Source organism: Rhinopithecus bieti, unplaced genomic scaffold, assembly GCF_001698545.2.
Source record: "Rhinopithecus bieti isolate Rb0 unplaced genomic scaffold, ASM169854v2 scaffold_12642, whole genome shotgun sequence".
NCBI lineage: Eukaryota > Metazoa > Chordata > Mammalia > Primates > Cercopithecidae > Rhinopithecus > Rhinopithecus bieti.
This window is the reverse complement of record NW_016807465.1, coordinates 159,372-175,826: the sequence shown is the minus strand read 5'-3', so window position 1 is coordinate 175,826 and position 16,455 is coordinate 159,372. Positions and strand designations below refer to the sequence as shown.

General features: G+C 36.2%; 1 protein-coding gene across 1 annotated transcript in view; it reads left to right on the top strand.

Moving 5' to 3' along the window:
• Positions 1-16,455, top strand: part of XRN1 (5'-3' exoribonuclease 1) — a 125,293-nt gene that overhangs the window by 25,682 nt on the left and 83,156 nt on the right. Inside the window, 7 exon segments of the mRNA XM_017882269.1 lie at positions 441-597; positions 2,047-2,166; positions 6,026-6,195; positions 7,434-7,554; positions 7,651-7,749; positions 12,133-12,236; positions 15,033-15,164. Of these exon segments, the coding sequence (XP_017737758.1) occupies positions 441-597; positions 2,047-2,166; positions 6,026-6,195; positions 7,434-7,554; positions 7,651-7,749; positions 12,133-12,236; positions 15,033-15,164 (903 nt within the window).

Below are 16,455 nucleotides of genomic sequence, written 5' to 3'. Positions count from 1 at the left end.
CGAGGTCAGGAGATCGAGACCATCCTGGCTAACAAGGTGAAACCCTATCTCTACTAAAAATACAAAACATTAGCCCGGGGTGGTGGCAGGCGCCTGTAGTCCCAGCTACTTGGGAGGCTGAGGCAAGAGAATGGCGTGAACCTGGGAGGCGGAGCTTGCAGTGAGCCAGGATTGCGCCACTGTGCTCCAGCCTGGGTGACAGAGCAAGACTCCATCCAAAAAAAAAAAAAAAAAATTGAGGAAATGTAACATTTGTTGCCATCAAATGACCTAAGTTTTCCAACAGTGCTAATTTGTTATATTCAAATGGTAGAATTATGGGCAGTACTAATTTTCAAAATCATTTTATATGGTGTTTAAAATATGGGGAAAAGTATATGCTTATTATTAACCTAATTCATAAAGATGCCAGTTGTTTAAAACTCAGTTTTGTTTTATAGGTATTATCCGTATCATTATGCACCTTTCCTATCTGATATACGCAACATCAGTACACTCAAAATCCATTTTGAACTAGGAAAACCTTTTAAGCCGTTTGAACAGCTTCTTGCTGTACTGCCAGCAGCCAGCAAAAATTTACTTCCTACATGCTACCAGGTGGGCTTTAGAATTAAATGTTTTATGTCCTTTTGATATTTAGGACAAACCTGGAAACAATAATACTCAAATTTATTTGGTGGCTAAATAGTTATTTTCAGTTTTAAACCATAGTATTTGTTTAACAAGTCCCTTGAAAAGTAATTCCTTGATTTAAAGTTAGCTTTGTTTTGAAGATGCAAAGAAACTCTGTAAACCATTTTGAGCCTGGCTTCATTTTCAGCACCTTTTAACAGATTTTCAGTTTGTCTCTACACTGAAGAAAGTAGACTAAAACAGACAAAATCTGAAGCTATCTACTTTGTCTAACATTTATAGATTCATTTCTCTTTTATTCTCTACCTTTTGGTATAGGGATGGTTCTAATAAGTCGTTTATCCCAACAGCAGTACTACCTCAGTATATGTTTGTTTTTAAACATTTTATTTATCAAATTGTGAAATAAAAAGCTTTCTTTGGTTAACATATTTCTTGTAACAGGAGGAAAATATTTCAGGAGTGATAAGGTTACCAAAATTACCCTAAGCCTGCTAAGGTGATTCTGAAGTTATACTTTGTATCATTCTTCAAGGGTAACAATCTGTTCTTTTAATTCCATGGTTTGGTCAGGAAATGGAGTAGACACACACACACCTTTTACTTCTTTAGCAGTGTCAGACTCCCTTCTGCATCTTTCTGAACCTTAACCCATTCTTGGTCCTGGCTTCCCTTTCTTCATAAGTTTCTTTGATTCTTTTTTTCCTGCCTTTGGATACAATATGCTTTAATACTCAACCACTCTGGACCAGCATGACCATGCAAGTGTTTTACAGTCTGTTCTATTGTACAGTGCCCATGCCATACTGGTTGTTTTAAATATTTTGAGTATTGCCCTGAGAGTATACTGCTTTATTTCCTTATGCTTTCTTTGTCTAACTCCGTTATAAAGTCATAGAAATGTGTTATTGAACTATTTCTCTTTGATATTAGTGGTGCAGTGGTTCTTGGATTTTAGGCTATTTTTCTTGTAAACTATCTTGGATGTTACATTACTTAATAGAATCAGTTCTTCAGGACATGAAAGTAAATTGTCAATTGGAGGCTAAAAATAGAGGACTACTAGATGCCTTTTAGGTGAACTGAGTGAAGTCTGAATAGAAAAACAATTTAGCTGTGTGTCTTGTAGAGTGAAAAAAACAAGAAAAACTAACTTAAAATGAATGTTGAGAGTAAGGATGACTTTGCTACATAACTAGGTTAGTAAAATATGTAAATGAGGAGTAGCAGTGAAATCAGAATTCTTATAGTTGAAAATCAAAATATAGCAAGTATATTGTGACATATCTAAGATACAAAAATTTAGTTTGCTTAGAAATTTTAAACTAACAGGAAATATTATAAATACATTAACGAAAAGCTATATTGATATTGGTTCTTATATTTCTATTATGCTATTTTATATTTTCACAGCATTTGATGACCAGTGAAGACTCACCAATTATAGAATATTACCCACCTGATTTTAAAACTGACCTAAATGGGAAACAACAGGAATGGGAAGCTGTGGTGTTAATCCCTTTTATTGATGAGGTCAGTGCATGAAATAATCATTACATACACATATATTCTTAATCAGAGACTATTTCACATAAGTTAATGAGCAATGGGTTTTAATCACCATTTATGTTTTGTTAATGAGATTTAACTACCCTCTTCATTATGTGCATAAAAACTTCTAGGTATGCTAATTATAATAAGGCTGAAGTGGCTTTACTATTATTAGACAAAGTAATCTTCAGAACAAGGAGTAATATTACCAGAGATAAAGAGATGTTTTATACAGATAAAAGAGTTCAGTTCAAGAAGACATAAAAAATCCTAAATATATTGTAAAAATTATCAGAATTATAGCTAGAAATTTCAACACTTTTCTCCGAGGAATAACACAAGAGGACAAAAATTCAATAAGGATAAAGAAGATTTGAATAATGCTATAAACCTACTCATAGAATTAAATTAGAAATAGTAACAAAGATCTGGGGAATCCCTATATGTTTTGAAACTGAATAGCACACTTCTAAATAACCTATGATGAAAGAAGAAATTAAAAGAAAAATTAGAAAATATTTTGATCTGAATGATAATTAAAATACAATACATCATAATCGAGGCTGAGCGTGGTGGCACACACCTGTTATCCCAACACTTTGGGAGGCCAAGACGGGAGGATTGCCTTTTTTCCCCTCAGGAAAGAAAGAAAAAGGATCCATGGTCGGTATGATATGACTAAAGCAGGGCTAAAAAGGAAATTTAAGGTTCTAGATACTTGTGCTAAACAAGAAGAAGATTTAAAATAAACCACTTAAGCTTCTGCCTTAAGAAGATAGAAAAAGAAGAGCAAATTAAACTCAAGCAGAATGAGGGAAATAAAAAGAAGCAGAAATCTACAGAAAATGAACAAACAATGGAGAAAAACGAATGACATCAAAAGTTGGTTCTTTGAAAAGATTAATAAAGTCAGTAAATCCTACCTAAACTAATCAAGGAAGTTAAATAAAAGTGGGGAAGACAGACATAAATTACCAATATTGGGAATGAAAGAAGAGATATCTTACAGTTCCTACATATAGTAAAAGGATAGTTAAGGAATGTTATGATCAAACTTTATGTCAACAAATTCAGCAACCTAGATGAAGTGAACATATTTCATCACAACTTAGCAAAACTCACAGAAAAAAATATAAAAATCTGAATAGTCTTTTATATCTTCTAGGCCCTGATGTCTTCACTTGTGAATTCTAGCAAACATTTAAGAAATAATGCCAATCTTTTTTTTTTTTTTGTGAGATGGAGTCTTGCCCTGTTTCCCAGGCTGGAGTGCAGTGGCACTATCTCCGCTCACTGCAAGCTCTGCCTCCTGGGTTCACGCCATTCTCCTGCCTGAGCCTCCTGAGTAGCAGGGACTACAGGCACCCGCCACCAAGCCCGGCTAATTTTTTGTACTTTTAGTAGAGACGGGGTTTCACCGTGTTAGCCAGGATAGCCTCGATCTCCTGACCTCATGATCCGTCCGCCTCAACCTCCCAAAGTGCTGGGATTACAGGCGTCAGCCACTGCACCCGGCGGAAATAATGCCAGTCTTACACAAAGTTTCAGAAATAGAAGAAGGGAAATTCCTTCCCAACATTTTATTAGACTAGCATATTCCAGATACTCAAATTTGACATGGCGTTAAAAGAAATGAAAATTACTGACTGATACTCCTCCTAAAAGTAGATGCAAAAACTCCTAAGAAAGTAACTTGAGGCCGGGCACGGTGGCTCATGCCTGTAATCCCAGCACTTTGGGAGGCCGAGGCAGGCGGATCACGAGGTCAGGAGATCAAGACCATCCTGGCTTAACACGATGAAATCCCGTCTCCACTAAAAATACCAAAAATTAGCAGGACGTGGTGGAGGGCGCTTGTAGTCCCAGCATGCGTTAAGTGTAAACTTGCTGTGATAGGCAAAAGCTTGCGTTCTCACTGTTTTCAAGGTGTTAATTTAATACCAATCCATTATTATGCTGATAAAAAGGCAAGGATCACCAGGGACATCTTTTCAGATTGGTTTCACAAACATTTTGTACCAGCAGCTTGTGCTCACTGCAGGGAAGCTGACTGGATGATGACTGCAAGATTTTGTTATATCTTGACAACTGTTCTGCTCATCCTCCAGCTGAAATTCTCATCAAAAATAATGTTTATGGCTCACACCTGTAATCTCAACACTTTGGGAGGATTACCTGAGCCCAGGAATTCAAGCCCACCCTGGGCAACATAGCAAGACCCAACCTCTACCCCTCCAAAAAAAATTACCTGGATATTGTGGTGTATGCCTGTATTCCCAACTGCCTGGGAGGCTGAAGTGAGAGGATCGCTTGAGCCCAGGAGGTTGAGGCTGCAGTAAGCCATGATTGCCTCACTGCACTCCAGTGTGGATGTCAGAGCAAATCCCTGTCTCAAAACATAAACAAAAATGTTTATGCCTTTTTGCCATGTACTTCTCCCAAATATGACTTTATTAATTCAGCCATGTCACCAGTCATATCCAAAAAATTATTGCCAAGACCAGTGTCAAGAGGTTTTTGTCCTATGTTTTTTTCTAGTAGTTTTATAGTTTAAGGTCTTAATGTTTAGGTTTTTAATCCATTTTGAGTTGATTTTGTTTATGGTAAGGTAAAAGTCCAATTTTATTCTTCTGCATATGGATATTCAGTTGTCCCAACACCATTTATTGAAGAGGCAATCCTTGCCCTGTTGTGTGTTCTTGGCAACCTTGTCAAAAATCAGACGGCTATAAATTAAGGATTTATTTCTGGGCTATTTTGTTCCATTGGTCCGTATGTCTTACTGAAAATACTTTTATGTATGTTTACCTTTTGCATTTTCTCTTTTGTAATTTGCTTGTTTTATTCTTTCCCCAATTTTTCTTTTTTTCTTTTGATTTTTAGCTACTTTGTATATTAGAAATAGTTTTCCCCAGTATCACATCTGTCTCTTTATTTGTATATGGCATTTTCTGTCATATACATTATCTTTTACTTACAAAATGTCTTTCCCCTTAAGGCTGTTAGGTTTTTTTCTGTCTTCCTTAAATAAAAGTTTATCACACTAAATTATCAATACCACCTAGATTTTCTTCTGATACATTTATTATTTTGTTATTGTGATACTTGTTTTAATATATGGTAGGAAGTTCAGAAGTGTATGTGCTTTTTTTTCAGCTGGATAGCTAGTTAGGACATTATTATTTAAATACCTAAAGGACTGTGTTTTGGCATAGATTTGGGTCTATTATTGAACTCTTATCTATTCTGTTCTTCTGGTCTGTGGGTCTCTTGTAGTGTCAGTACTAGTGTTTTGATTACAGTAGCTTTATCAAAAGTGATAGGATCTGATAAGACAAGTCCCAGGTTACTTTTTACTGTTCATACATTCATTCTTCCATATTAACACTGGTATCTTGCCCTTTTTTTAAAAAAAAAAGATATTTTAAATCATTGATATCCTGATTGGAATTACTTTAAATGTATAAGTTAATTTGGAAAGATGGACAGTGCTGTACTACTACAGATTTTGTAAAGATATTAATGCTCTGTGAATTATGATATAATAATTATAATAGATTCACACTTAAAATTTTATTTTCTGCTGCCTTGCTTATTTGCACTTTAGTGGCTACTGTTGGGGTAATAGCTTCAGAGGACTTTGCAGTGGCAGCGGTATTCTAGGGCCCTTTGAAACAACAAATAGCATATTTTTCATGCAATAAAATGGAAGAGTTTCATTAGTTAAGATTTTGTTTTTCAAGAGCACAAATGGTTATACTGTATATGGAGGAAAAGACTTACTCTGTTGAGATTACAGAATTTTATACTTTTAACCCTTCTCGTCAATCCTTATATTCAGAAGCGATTATTGGAAGCCATGGAGACATGTAACCACTCCCTCAAAAAAGAAGAGAGGAAAAGAAACCAACATAGTGAGTGCCTAATGTGCTGGTATGATAGAGACACAGAGTTTGTCTACCCTTCTCCATGGCCGGAAAAATTCCCTGCCATAGAACGGTGTTGTACAAGGTAATGTTACTTGGTAATTTTTCAACAACAAAAGAGTCTTCCTAACACAAGGGTGCGAGAAGTGGGGGAGAGGGAGCTTTGAATATCTGTTTGGAGAATTAGCAAATAGTTTATGACAGTTATAGTCAATTGATAATCAGTGAGTTACATCTAATTTGCCGAGGATCTAAGGATCTCTCACACTTGTGTCTATAATTCTCTACTTTGGTCAGATTCTGCATTTCTCTTTCCTCCTTCTATTAAAAGTGTTTGAATTTTTTCTCTCTAATGTATATCCCTGCATTTTGTCTCCCTCGAATGGATATGTGAATTTTTGTTTCCATTGTCAATGTCTCTGCTCCCAGCATTATTTGATAACGCTGTGACATTGATGATTATACCCCCCAGCCACCCAACTAGAAAGACGGAAATAAGAAATAAAGAGCTCCATTTTTTTCTCTTCATTACTTCCTTGTTTTTTCTCTTCTCTCATCTTCCCTGCAAATAATCTACCTAGATGGCAATTCAGTGGCAAATAAAGTAAAATCTCTCAGTTACAACTTTTCCTTTTGTTAAAGGAAAGAGAAAGATAAAATAGGCATTATAAAATGTTTATTTTCCATCCTGGGTTTTGGAACATGGAGGATATGGAGATTTGTGTTATGTGTCATATTTTCTCTTAAAACTTATATATACAGTTTTGTTTTAGATTAATGGGGAAGATCTCAACTTAGTAATCTACAGGGATGATTGTGTCTAGACCAATAACAGTAGAGAGGCTGGTTATCTGCTTGTGGTTTTTTTTGTTTTTTTTGTTTTTTTTTTTGAGACAGAGTCTCGCTCTGTCGCCCGGGCTGGAGTGCAGTGGCCGGATCTCAGCTCACTGCAAGCTCCGCCTCCCGGGTTCACGCCATTCTCCTGCCTCAGCCTCCCGAGTAGCTGGGACTACAGGCGCCCGCCACCTCGCCCGGCTAGTTTTTTATATTTTTTTTTAGGTAGAGACGGGGTTTCACCGTGTTAGCCAGGATGGTCTCGATCTCCTGACCTCGTGATCCGCCCGTCTCGGCCTCCCAAAGTGCTGGGATTACAGGCTTGAGCCACCGCGCCCGGCCTCTGCTTGTGGTTTCTCCTTCTGGAACTTATTGTCATTCTCTTTAAAAACAAGGATGAACCTTACGAAATATTCAAGGGAAAATTTAAAAACTGTAATTGTTTGTAATGTATTAATTTTAAATTAAATACCTTGATTTATTTTCTAGGTATAAAATAATATCATTAGATGCTTGGCGTGTAGACATAAACAAAAACAAAATAACCAGAGTTGACCAGAAGGCATTATATTTCTGTGGATTTCCTACTCTGAAACACATCAAACACAAAGTCAGTGGCTATTTAATTCAGAATTTTTTCACTTTATGAAGTGTGAAGTGATTATGGAGAAAGAATTAAAATTAAATTCTTTGAATTTTTTTAAAGTTTTTTTTGAAGAAAAGTGGCGTTCAAGTATTCCAGCAAAGCAGTCGTGGAGAAAACATGATGTTGGAAGTCTTAGTGGATGCAGAATCAGATGAACTTGTAAGTATTTTATTTATCATTCATTTATTAGATGCTTATAATGTATTAAACTGTAACTGCTGAGATGTTTACCAAGGACGTATTATATGTTATAACTCTAGAAATTTGGAGCCTAAATAAGGATAAAGCAAAGAAACAGTCATACAAATTAGATAATAGTTCAAGAACCTGTATCATTGTGACACAATGAATATGCAAATTTTCTAGAAATTTTAAAAAGGAGACAAGCTATGTAAACCAAAAGTTAAGTATAGACTTGTAAATGAGAATAGGCTTGAGCTGAGTGCTGAAAAAACAGGTTAGGACAAAGAAAAGGAGGGGAAAGGCATTCTAGTCGAAAGAAATATCATGAGCCAGTCATTTCAGTCAAAATGTGATATATTATTGTTTTAACCTTTTGTGTGTCTGAACTATTTCTTAACACTTACTCTTTTCTTTAGAATAAATGTGATATATTTGAGGAGAAGGAATAAATAAGACTTATTGAAGCCGAGGATTTGTGTTTGGAAATAGTAGAAGATAAGAGTGAAAAATCAGATTGAGGCTAGATTATGGAGAACCTTGAGTACCAGGCTGAGGAGTTTGGACTTATTTTCCCATGACCATTATCTTGAAATTGGTATTTTCATAAAGATTAATTTGGTGGCAGTATAATAAACTAAATTGCACAAAAGAGAAATTGAAGAAAGTGGGAAAGCTTACAGATGTAGCATCAGGTGATAGAGACATAAACTGTGGAAGTAGCGATAGATCTAGATGGACAATATGAAATAAAACTGATAGGTTTCATTATTTGATCAAATACAGGGGGTGAAAAGAGAAACTATTAATAGTAAATGTGACTGAGATATCCATGCTAATTAACTTAAAAAACAAAAAATTTTAGTTTACTGGACTCAAAAAGTTAAAACAGGGGAGTTGATGGTTTAGGGGAATGAAATGATAAATAATGATGGAATTTTAAGGTGATACTAGGATGTTTAACTGGAACTGCCTTGCCAGCCTTTCTTAACCGGTGTTCCACAAGATGTATAAGCCCTAATGCCCTAAGTCATTCATTACAAGCAATACATTAACTTCTGTGCTTGTAGAACAGTAGGAGCTGTGTACCATCCTTGAGAGAATAGAGAAAGTAGACATATTTTGTGTTCTCTGATTCAGGTGAAAAACCTGTTTAGAAAGGCTGTTTACGGCTGGACATGGTGGCTTAACGTCTGTAATCCCAGCACTTTGGGAGGCTGAGGCGGGCAGATCATCTGAGGTCAGGAATTGAAGACAAGCCTGGCCAACATGGTGAAACCCCGTCTCTACTGAAAATACAAAAATTAGCCAGGCATGGTGGTAGGCGCCTGTAATCCCACCTTCTCGGGAGGCTGAGGCAGGAGAATTGCTTGAACCCAGGAGGTGGAGGTTGCAGTGAGCCCAAATCATGCCACTGCACTCCAGCCTGAGTGACAAGAGCAAAACTCCATCTCAAAAAAGAAAAAAGAAAGGCTGTTTATGTACAGTTAAATACCTGGAGCTAGAGCTTAGAGAGAGATAAGGATATTCAGGTTGTCAACAGAGAATTGATCACTTTGAGGTTCATTTCCCTGAAGACAAGGTACATTGAGTGTTCATGGTCTCAGCATAAAGAAATACCCATAGTTATAAATGGTGGTGAGGGAGCTGATAGAAACACAGAGGTAAGACAGAATGATTCCAAAGTTAAATAGTACCACAGAAACATGGAGCAGAGGATGTAAGCTGCATAAATCTGAAGAAGAATAAAAACTCAAATAAGATCTGTGAATTTGTCTATTAGAACATCAATGTTGATCTTTTAAAATTCCATTTCAGCCGGGCGCGGTGGCTCAAGCCTGTAATCCCAGCACTTTGGGAGGCCGAGATGGGCGGATCACGAGGTCAGGAGATCAAGACCATCCTGGCTAACACGGTGAAACCCCGTCTCTACTAAAATACAAAACTAGCGGGGCGACATGGCGGGCGCCTGTAGTCCCAGTTACTCGGGAGGCTGAGGCAGGAGAATGGCCTAAATCCGGGAGGCAGAGCTTGCAGTGAGCTGAGATCCGGTCACTGCACTCCAGCCCGGGCGACAGAGCGAGACTCCGCCTCAAAAAAAAAAAAAGGAAAAAAGAAAATTCCATTTCAGTAGATTGGTGGAAGCAGAATTTCAGTTCCTGAGAACTAGGCTAAGATTGGATAGACGGGAAGTAAAGGTAGCAAGTATTAAGCCCTTGGTCAATAAGTTATTTATTTATTTGTTTGTTTGTTTGTTTGATGGAGTCTCACTCTGTTGCCCAGGCTGGAGTGCAGTGGCACAATCTTGGCTCACTGCAACCTCCACCTCCTGGATTCAAGCTATTCTCCTGCATCAGCCTCCCGAGTAGCTGGGATTACAGGCGCCCCCCCACCACGCCCGGCTAATTTTTGTATTTTTAGTAGAGTCAGGGTTTCACCATGTTGGCCAGGCTGGTCTCGAGCTCCCAACCTCAGGTGATCCACCTGCCTGGGCCTCCCAAAGTGCTGGGATGACAGGTGTGAGCCACCATGCTTGACCAAGAAGTTTATCATTGAAAGGGATGCTAGAAGCATAACTATAAATAAGAGAAGATGCAGCCGATGAATCCGATGAATCAAAATCCCTACCAAAGAAATGACAGAGAGCTAATGGAGAAAGGAGGTTTTAAAGGCAGTTTAGAGGGAAAGAATGTTTATCATGACAGGACCCCATGTGACTTAATAAGGAATTTCACCTAGGGCTTAAATAAAAGGATTAATCTGGGAAAGGAAGACAACTGTTTCTTCAAAAACTAAAGGAAAGAGTGGGAGAATGAAATTAGAATTAGATCTATAGAAGGGAAAAGGATAACTGAGGGAGTCTAGTTTTAATGTTAAAACTGTTTTGTTTATCAGAATATGTGTTCTATTGTTTTGTATGTTCAAAGTTAGAAATGTCTAAATATCAAAATAAAAGTTACCCCAAAAAAGCCTAAAAATAGTTATCTGTAATTATTAAAATAGATTATTAGTAATGATTAAGGATAATAAACAGAAAAAGATGAATGAACATTTGTATTTAAACTTCAGTTTCTATTACAAAATTATTGTTGTCCAGCCAATATGGTTAAATTGAATTGGATAATATAGTTTCTTTTTTTCTTTTTTCTTTTTTTTTCTTTTTTTCTTTTTTTTTTTTTGAGGCAGAGTCTCACTCTTTCGCCCAGGCTGGAGTGCAGTGGCGCGATCTTGGCTCACTGCAACCTCTGCTGCCCAGGAGCAATTCTCCTGCCTCAGCCTCCTGACTAGCTAGAATTACAAGCACCTGTCAGTTACCGTGCCTGGCTAATTTGTGTGTGTGTGTGTGTGTGTGTGTGTGTGTGTGTGTGTGTGTGTGTTTAGTAGAGACCGGGTTTCACCATCTTGGCCAGGCTGGTCTTGAACTTCTGACTTTGTGATCCACCTGCCTTGGACTCCCAAAGTGCTGGGATTACAGGCGTGAGCTGCAATGCCCCCGGCCTACAGTTTCTTAAAACTAAAATTTTTTACTTAAGATATTATTTCCTACAGAATATTTGTAGAGTATTTTATGGTTTATGAAAGCTTTCATGTATATGATTTTCTTTTATCCTCAACGTTGTAAGGTAGATGTTATTCCTATTCCTCATAAAAGAAAACTGAGATTCAGTGGGATTAAATGATATGCCAAAGATTCTATAGCTGAAAAAGTGGTAGAACCCAAATTTGGACCTGTGTCTCCTGATTTTAAGTCTAATATTCTTTTTTCATCACACCAGCCATGAACTGAAATGAGACTGTATTTCTTAGATCCTGTTTTAAATAATTGACTTTTAATATGAAATAGTGAATAGTTCTTTTCTAGATATTTCTGCTGTTCTTTTTACTTTTCCCAGTTACCATAAAAAAATAAGCAAGATAATTAGAATGATAGAGTTTTACACCTGGATGAAAGATGGAATTTTGTAAAGCAACTCATCCAACTTGTTCATTTTATTTGTTTATTTTTGAGATGGAGTCTTGCTCTATTGCCTAGGCTGGAGTGCAGTGGTGCAATCTCACCTCACTGCAACCTCCACCTCTCAGATTCAAGTGATTCTGCTGTCTCAGCCTCCGGGTAGCTGGGACTATGGTGTATGCCACCTCGCCTGGCTAATTTTTGTAATTTTAGTAGAGACAGGATTTCATCATGTTTGCCAAGCTGGTCTTGACCATCTGGGATTACAGGTGTGAGTCACTGCACCCAGCCCCAACTCGTTTATTTTAGAATTTAAAAAACTTAAATGGAGATTGGAAAATTTTGCCTATGTAAAGTTTTCTCTTAGACCCGAAATCATGAATGAACTTTTTTGCTTTTACTTTAAGACCGTAGAAAATGTAGCTTCATCAGTGCTTGGAAAATCTGTCTTTGTTAATTGGCCTCACCTTGAGGAAGCTAGAGTTGTGGCTGTATCAGATGGAGAAACTAAGTAAGTAAGATTTGATTTATAATTTTTCTAACATATATTTGCTTTGTTACTTTGATGGCTTTTATTGATTCATTTTTTAACTGGCAAAATTATATTAAGAACATTTACACTCTATACCCAAAATGAAAGTCTAATGACACCACTTGAAGTTGAAACACTATTGACAGTTTATTGTACCTCTCTGAGAGAGACATTTTAGATGCATGTTATTTTTTTCCCTTTTAATTGCTTGGAAGTTTTGTATCCTAATTCTTTTCTGGAAGTGGTTATCATTATATTACTTAGCAAGTACATTTCTCTTTTAGTCATTCATATAAATTTTATCTTGATTTCTTACATTTTATTTTTCATATGGCTAGAATTTTCTGAAATATTTTTTTTTCAGAGAAGATGGGTGGATATTATGGTTTTTTATTTTGAGTTATTACACATCAAAAAAATTTTTTTTAATTCACACATAGGTTTAGAAGTTTGGAGGCCCAGTTTCTTTTCCTTTTCTCTTAGAGCTCTGCATACATCTCTCCATTGTGTTGTTTTATGTAGTGTTAATGAGAAGTCAGTGCCAGTATGGTTTTTTCTTTTATTGGCATCTGCTTTTGTATATGAAATCTTGAGGGTTTTTTTAATCAGAATTTAATTCCTCTACCTTTCTGATGAAGTCCAATTTATTAATTTTTTTATGCTTTTGATTTCATGTCTAAGAGCTCTTATTCTAGCCCTAGATCCTGAAGATTTTCTTTGAAAAGTTTTATAGGTTTACCTCATTTTACATGAAATCAGTAATCCATTTTGAATTAATTTTTGTATTAGGTATAAGGGGTAGATCTACTTTCATATATTTGTGTATGAATATTCAGTTGCTCCAACATCATTTGTTGAGAAGACTGTGCTTCCTCCATGTCTGTTTTTATGCCAATAACACATTGGCTTGATTACCATGTTGTAAGTCTTAATTAACATCAGGTAGTGTGATTCCTTCAACTTTACTTTTTTTTTTTTTTCCAGAACTGTTTTCGCTATTTTAGGTCCTTTGCCTTTTCATATAAATTTTATAATTTTCCTCTATCTCCAAAAAATCTTGGAGGGATTTTTGTAGGAATTGTATTAAACCTATAGATCAATTTGGGGAGATTTAACTAAGTTGAATATTCTGATCCATGAACACAATATGTCTCTTCATTTATTTAGATCTTTGATTTCTCTCATCAGTGTTTTTTTTTTTTTTTTTATCATACTGATCAGGTACATGTTTTGTTAGACTTATACCTGAGTATGTAATTTTTCTTGGAGTATGAATGGTATTATGTTTTAAATTTGTTTCCCCTGGTAGTATATAAAAATACAATTGATTTCTTATGTTGATTTTATATCTTAGAATATTTTTTTCTTTTTTATTTTATTTTTAGAGTTCAGGACAGCCAGTTATTTTGTAGAATTCTAGATTTACCCTGTTGTTTCCTTTTAGTGTCATTTAACTTTGTCCTCTATCCCACATATTTCCTGTAAGTTGGAAGTTAGGGTTAGTAGCTTAATTAGATTCAGGTTAAAATTTTTGGTGGAAAATACTTTATAGGGGCCAGGTGTGATGGCTCACATCTGTAATCGCAGCACTTCGGGAGGCCAAGGTGGGAGGATCTCTTGAGGCCAGGAGTTCAAGACCAGCCTGGGCATCATAGTGAGACTCTGTCTCTACAAAAAAATAAAAACATTAGCTAGGCATAGTGGTGTGCACCTGTAGTCCTAGCTGCTCAAGAGACTGAGGCAAGAGGATTGTTTGAGCCCAAAAGTTTGAGGCTGCAGCAAGCTATTATCACCCCACTGTACTCCAGCTTGGGTGCCAGAATGAGACCCCATCTCTTTAAAGCAAAACAAAACAAAACTTTATAGATAATAATGCATACTTCTTATTGAATTTGTATTTTTTAACTCTTTAAAAATGTTTATTTTTATTATATGTTTAGTTTCTTAAAGAGAAAAAAATAATATGCTTTTAAATTTTATTGACTGACTGACTGATTGGGAGAGACAGGATCTTGCTCTGTTGCCCTGAGTGCAGTGGCAATCATAGCTCACTGCAACCTCAAACTTCTGGGCTCTAGTGATCCTCCCATCTTAGCTTCCCGAGTATCTGGGACTACAGATACGTGTTACCATACCTGGCATATTTTTTTATTTTTCTCTGTAGAGACACTGTCTCAATATGTTGCCAGGTTGGTCTTGAATTTCTGGCCTCAAGCAATCCTCACATCTCGGCCTCCCAAAATGCTATGATTACAGGCATGAGTCCCCGCACCCAACCTTAACTTTTGTTGATACATAATAATTGTACATATTTGTAGAATACATGTGATATTTTGATCATGTATATAACATGTAATTTTCAAATTATCCATTACCTCAAACACTTATCATTTCTTTGTGTTGGGAACATTTTCAATCTCTTCTAGTTATTTTCAAATATACACTAAATTGTTACTTAGAGTCAACCTACTGTTGCTACAGGACACTGGAACTTATTCCTTCTATCTAACTTTGTACTAACCAGCTTATCTTCTTCTTCCTCTATACTTCCCATGCTTTTAAAATTTGAATGAAATTAAGCCCTCGTTCTGCAATTTATATTATAGTTTATAAAAAGAATTATAATTATTATAGTTCTGTAATTTACATAACATTTGTGGGATTTTTTGCTATTATACCATGTGAAAAAAAAATTCATTTGGAAGACTCACACTGCTAGAACTCTATATTAAACCAGAACATTTTGGTTATATAGTTTTTATTTTAACTTTTAAGGTTTTACTTGGAAGAACCTCCAGGAACACAGAAGCTTTATTCAGGAAGAACTGCCCCACCATCTAAAGTGGCTCATCTTGGAGATAAAGAGCAATCTAACTGGGCAAAGGAAGTACAAGGAATTTCAGAACAGTGAGTATCGTTAAAATTATTTAATATCATAGAACTAAAATCCACTTTAATGTACTTATTCTCTAACTTATTTTCCACTTAACGTAGTAGTTACTTGGAATACTAATTACACCTTCATCCTGTGTTTGAAAGAAAGTAATGAGTTCTAGTTTAAAATGATATCTGATTAGCCGTAGTTAACAGCCTTGCCCAGTTTGTCACTGACATACTTAATGAAGTATAGAAAAAAATGACAAATTTGTGTAATACTAGGAATAACACTTAATATATTGACTGATTTTGAGAGCTATTTTCACTAACTGTATAAGGCCATTGAATTGTTTGGCCACCTGTAAGTCATGAAAATTGGAAGAAAAACCCTCTTTTGTTCCTCATCTCCCGTTCCCCATTCCCTTTACTCTCTTCCACCCAAGCCCTGTATTCCCCAGGGCTTAGAATGCAGCCAAACTGAGATGCTAACCCATCTTGGAATGCTGGTTTTCAGTATCATCAGAATGTTTTGTGTCCCATGATCCCACACCAGCAGCATCTCTCTTTTGCCATCCAAACACAAGAATTCCCAAAACAAAAGCAGAATATGAGAGGCTGGCGTTGGCACGTGAAATGTTGTTTTAAATGTTTATCCATAGCCTTCCTATCCATGGATAAGCTTTTGGAGAATTCAAGGATACTCCATCTAATTTTGGGGCTAATACCAGGCCACAGTATCCTTATTCAAAGATGAATAAACCGGGAAAACATTCAAAGACCATGAAAAACCGTCAACACCAAAGGAGATAAACAGCTCTTGAGAGGTAGAACATATTTTTGCCTACCAACAGTGTAAATTAGATACCCCATCATAGTTTACATCATTCTAAACTGTCTTTTGTAGCATATAAATAAAACCATAATAATAAACTTACTTGTATGATTAATTTAATAGCTCTTTCTTTAGATACTATGCACCATAAGGGTAGAGAGCATATCTGTTTTTGTTACCTCTTTATTCTAATTTATTGGTTAGTGCCTATGTACTCAGTAATTGTTAATTTGAATGAATAGATAATATTTTAGTCAAGACTCCTTTAATTGGAGAAAAAAAATCATTCAAAGTACTTCAGATAAAGTGTTTAGTCATTTGTTTATATATGTAATATTGATATATGAGTGTCAATGTATTGGGGGGGTGGAGCAAGATGGCCGAATAGGAACAGCTCCAATCTCCAACTCCCAGCGCGAGCGACACAGAAGACCGGTGATTTCTGCATTTTCAACTGAGGTACTGGGGTCATCTCACTAGGGAGTGCCG